The sequence below is a fragment of the Perkinsus marinus genome (genome assembly GCF_000006405.1).
Source record: "Perkinsus marinus ATCC 50983 genomic scaffold scf_1104296966216, whole genome shotgun sequence".
Classification (NCBI taxonomy): Eukaryota; Perkinsozoa; order Perkinsida; family Perkinsidae; genus Perkinsus; species Perkinsus marinus.
Genome location: NW_003204008.1, coordinates 1 through 5,136, shown reverse-complemented (window position 1 = coordinate 5,136; position 5,136 = coordinate 1). Strand labels below are relative to the sequence as shown.

Here is a 5,136-nt window from a genome sequence, read left to right as displayed (position 1 = left end):
CTTTCTCGGGAGCCTCCTTATCGTAACCATAGGGATTCTCGCTCTGCCACCTCCAGGAGTCCTCCATAACAGTCTTCATATCACGAGTGGCTACCCATCCCAACTCCTTTTCGGCCAAAGCAGGGTTGCAGATAACACTGCCGAGATCACCGGCCCGACGAGCAACGACTTTATAAGGAATCTTCTTCCCTGAAGCTTCCTCAAAAGCTTTGACCATCTCAAGCACGCTAGCACCACGTCCAGTGCCGAGATTGTGAATGTGCGCGCCGTGAATATCATCACGTAGTAAGTAGGTGACGGCCTTGACGTGAGCATCAGCCAAATCCATAACATGAATATAATCACGGACTCCAGTTCCATCAGGTGTGTCATAGTCGTTACCGAACACGTTGAGATGCGAACGTCGTCCGATACCAACCTGAACAACATAGAATTACGGCCACACCGGTTCGACTAAGTGAGAATCCGAATTAGCCTACTTGCTGAATGAAGGGCATAAGATTGTTTGGATATCCTGAAGGAGCTTCCCCAATGAGACCCGACGGATGCGCACCGACAGGATTGAAGTACCTGATCATCGCCAGTCTGTGGAATACATGAAACTTCCAATCTGAATGTGCCCAACTGTCAACCATATCGTGTTTGTCTACGCCAATGGTTACGTGAGTCGATTCAAGCACTACCAAATTCATATGCTTACTGCATAATCACTGGGTGTAGCAGAATCGTTCGTGCTGTACATTCATACACTACGGGTATCTTTAGGCCACGTGGCGATTACAACCACTACATCAAAAGAGCACAACACGTCCATGGCAATTTAGGTCAGACCATCAGACATTACTCGTCTCCGAACATTTGAACGATACGCAGAGAAGTTTTTGGCTGAAAAACAGTGATCAAGAATAATGCACCACTGAGAAACACATCCTCAAACCTCTGGAGGGAGCGTTTCCATATCTCGGCTCGAGACACGACCTCGACTCGAGATTCTCGAGGAAACTCTACTACTACTACTACTACTACTACTACTACTACTACTACTACCACTACCACTACTACTACTACTACTACTACTACTACTACTACTACTACTACTACTACTACTACTACTACTACTACTACTCTTACAAACCCCATCGCTCCCAAGTCCATCCTTATTACCTCAGCAGCTCAACCTTCATCTCCTTATCTGGGACACAGCAGTCCTCTAGTATTTGTTCCATCATCCTCTTGGTCTGCCCATATGGATTAATCGGTCCTAGCGGCCAGTCCTCAGTCAGGGGCTTCTCACTGGCCTATGAACAAATACTTCACACCGCAAGGACCGTTCTCAAACTTGCCTGATACACCGTAGCACTGCTCGAAAAGACAACTTTCTTGCAGTTGTATTTCAGCATAGCTTCCAGCATAGTGATGGTCCCTCCAATGTTATTACGGTAGTACATCAGAGGCTTCTCAACGCTCTCACCTACCGCTTTGAACGCCGCGAAGTGAATGACACAATCGAACTTCTCATCCCGGAATAGCTTCTCCATGGCATCAACATCACCAACGTCCGCGTTGAAAAAAGGCACATCTACCCCTGTAATGGTCTTGAGGCGATTCAATACCTCCACCGAAGAGTTCGATAGGTTATCCACAATAGCACACTAAAAGGAACATAATTCTCCGCGACCATACTTAGAGAATTCTCACATCATATCCTGCCTCAAGTAACATCACGATGGTATGCGAACCAATGTAGCCCATTCCGCCGGTACATAGAACTCTACCCTTAGAAGCCTTACCTGTCATAATACTAAGTAGGGAGCTGACAAGTTAACGATCATCAACATATGAATGACCGTGGACTCGATAGCAGACGACTTCTCACTGCGGAAGACATCCAAACCAACCACTAGATTCATTCTAATTCATATAAACTCAACAACTCTAGCTCAGTTGTGACAGTATGCATAATACCTCTGGTGAGATACCTTAGGAATTGCTAGAAACGGAAACAAAGTTATACCTATTTGGTAGTAGTAGGTCCACACTGAACATGATAAAGGTATGATAATGAGCCTAGCACGGTGGGGAGCACTGGCTGAGTACAGTCTACTCAGCCTCCTCCTTAGGAGCCTCCTTATCGTAACCATAGGGATTCTCGCTCTGCCACCTCCAGGAGTCCTCCATAACAGTCTTCATATCACGAGTGGCTACCCATCCCAACTCCTTTTCGGCCAGAGCAGGGTTGCAGATAACACTCCCCAAGTCACCTGGACGACGAGCAACGATCTTGTAAGGAATCTTCTTCCCTGAAGCTTCCTCGAGACCGTGGATCATCTCAAGAACGCTAGCACCACGTCCAGTGCCGAGATTGTGAATGTGGGTGCCGTGAATATCATCACGTAGTAGGTAGGTGACGGCCTTGACGTGAGCATCAGCCAAATCCATAACATGAATATAATCACGGACTCCAGTTCCATCAGGAGTGTCATAGTCGTTGCCGAATACATTCACACAGGGACGACGGCCAACAGCAACCTGCTGTACATAGGGCATCAAATTGTTAGGGCGACCATTGGGTGATTCGCCGATGAGACCAGAGGGATGAGCACCAACAGGGTTAAAGTAACGGAGAAGCTCAACCTTCGTCTCCTTATCAGCAACGCAGACATCCTCCATGATTTGCTCGGTCATAAGCTTTGTCTGACCATAGGGGTTGATGGGCCCGAGGGCATCAGTCTCGACAAGGGGTCTCTCCTGGGGCTGGTACACAGTAGCACTGCTAGAGAAGACAACTCTCTTGCAATTGTTGTTGACCATGGCCTGCATGAGGTTGATGGTACCAGTGATGTTATCATAGTAATACATCAGAGGCTTCTCAACACTCTCGCCGACGGCCTTGAAACCAGCAAAGTGGATGACGCAGTCGAAATGCTCAGTAGAAAAGAGCTTCTCCATGGCCTCAGCATCGCAGCAATCAGCCTTGAAGAAAGGCACGTCAACACCGGTGATGGTCTTCAGACGCTCGAGGACGATCGGGTTGGAGTTGGACAGGTTATCAAGGATAGCGCACTGAGAAGAATAAAAGATATGCGGTGGTGAAGACTGGAGAGAAAGCTGGGGGGTACATCATATCCAGCCTTGAGGAGTTGGACGATGGTATGCGAGCCAATGTAACCCATGCCACCAGTGCATAGGACGCGAGCCTTGGTGCTTGCAGAGACGGCCATTATAGGAACTGTAGTTGAGATGAAAGATCTGCAAAGGCAATAGGATGAATCCTAGACACGAAGCGCCGACCGATTCTGTGTAGATCAACATGGATGCTTATGAGAACTTGATAGGTTTTGTAGGAGGGATCTAAACTCATCAAAACGCGTTAGTCCAGAATGCCATTAAATGGACGCTGTGAACTACCAGTGTAACTGCACATTATCGTGTATGGAGTGTACGACGAATGCACTAAGCCTAGCAGACGACAAGCTGTGGCCGGGATGCGATTTTCCAGATTCGGCAAGGCGGAGCGAAGTTATACTAAGATGTAACTACCGACCGACTCATAGCAACTTAGTAATTATCATTCGAATAAAGTTGTGGAGTAGGAAATCAGCACACGTGTGGATTGTGCTTTACTCCCCTAACCCTTGTTGTGGGTCCAGTTTGCCTACACCCTTGTTATCTCATCAAACCTTCGCCTTCCTCTTTATACCGAATGAGCCCAATATCGATTACTGTGCTGCTAAGTGTGTGCATCCGTACAGAACTTAAGTGCAGGTAGTGCGCTTATTGTTATTGTCCTAGGGTCGTAGTATTGGTTGCTCTAGCTCGAGTTCCCTTGTTCTGTTGTCCTTAAGAGTTCATCAACTGATACCCCGACACCCTTCGAGTAATGATATTGTTCACGTCGGTTGATGCGAGCTTGACATAAACTCAGCCAAACTCAACAGCTTTAGTTTGCTGACTAGGCCCCGACAAAATTCATAATATAATATGTTCTTTACCTTCATCGAGTTATAGAATATATACTTGTGCAAGAATAAATACCACTATAGGTCTCAAGAGCATGAGCTTAAGACAAGTGGCTAGTGATACGGTAGAGAGACGTAGTTTCGACGGTGCCATCGGCGACGCAACAAAACTAGTCCAACACATAGCAAGAGTAAGATTGAAAATAATAAGCAGCCAACTGTGAGTTCAGAGAAGACCTGTGTTGTAAACGGTAATGAAAAATGATTCGTAGAATCGGTTATCAGTTCACCGACAACAACAGCATGACTCTCACCAAATGCCCAATTCTTCGGAACAGGCTTTAGATTTAGAATGTCCGTCCCGGCTGGCATCTTCCCATAAAAGGCCTTCAGAACGTCCGTCAAGTTATGCGGCAGATTAACGTTAACCTCACCGTTCAACCAAGCCTTCACCACTGGGAGGAGACTTGACTTGTTAGGGCACACTTCAGGTACGGCGCGAACGCAAGAGTCAGCACTAGCTGTCGAGCAATGGCAGTCTCCGACGTCCTCATCCAACACCAAATAGATGTCAGTAAAGCATGCCTGCTTCTGGTAGACCGACGTGATTCTCAACTGTTTGAAATCACATCCAGGGAATTCATTTTCGGGATGATCTGTGGTGCCCTTCCCACCAAAGTACTTCAGTTCGAAACCTTCGGGGACGTGAGGCTTCACCAGACCGGCGATATTAGTAGCATTAGAATCACTTCTTTTCATAACGGTGACACACTGTGATTGTGAAATGCCCGTGTCACCATCGGTGTCCCACGGGATCTGCCCGCCACCGTGACGCTGCCAGCCCAGCAAACTGCCAGCTAGCAAGAAGGCGTCAACGCCCACAGCCTCGAATGCACGCGTTGCAACTTCGGTTGTTTTCTGAATACACATGAGTCTATTGCGATGCTCAGAAGGGGAACTCCAAAGATGATATGATAATAGATCGTCGTTGCTCATACAAGCTGATCGCTCGATATAAACTGTCTGCTTGGGCCAGTCCACACCATCAAGGGCATTGCCAACACGTTTAGTGGACACAGGTAGAGCCGATCGAGTGGTGCAGTAGGAATGCGTTCTCGAGAGTCGACCTTGATCATAGGCATGGGAAGCTCTACAAAGAGTGACCTGAGGAAAGTCA

The 5,136-nt window shown here is 47.4% G+C and overlaps 3 protein-coding genes across 3 annotated transcripts; all 3 read right to left on the bottom strand.

Moving 5' to 3' along the window:
* Pmar_PMAR024334 (UDP-glucose 4-epimerase, putative) lies at positions 1–1,815 on the bottom strand (the record flags this gene model as incomplete). The annotated part of the gene is made up of 5 exons (XM_002769252.1): positions 1,699–1,815; positions 1,344–1,652; positions 1,165–1,298; positions 480–570; positions 1–418 (listed from the first exon to the last, which is right to left on the bottom strand). Coding segments are annotated over exons 1-5 (1,051 nt in total), but the record flags the coding sequence as incomplete, so codon positions are not given.
* A 285-nt stretch (positions 1,816–2,100) lies between these two features.
* Positions 2,101–3,221, bottom strand: Pmar_PMAR024333 (UDP-glucose 4-epimerase, putative; the record flags this gene model as incomplete). The annotated part of the gene is made up of 2 exons (XM_002769251.1): positions 2,101–3,063; positions 3,120–3,221. 2 exons carry the CDS (start codon positions 3,219–3,221, stop codon positions 2,101–2,103), a joined length of 1,065 nt encoding a protein of 354 aa, XP_002769297.1.
* A 964-nt stretch (positions 3,222–4,185) lies between these two features.
* Pmar_PMAR024332 (hypothetical protein) lies at positions 4,186–4,889 on the bottom strand (the record flags this gene model as incomplete). The annotated part of the gene is made up of 2 exons (XM_002769250.1): positions 4,186–4,196; positions 4,274–4,889. 2 exons carry the CDS (start codon positions 4,887–4,889, stop codon positions 4,186–4,188), a joined length of 627 nt encoding a protein of 208 aa, XP_002769296.1.
* Positions 4,890–5,136: the final 247 nt, after the last annotated feature.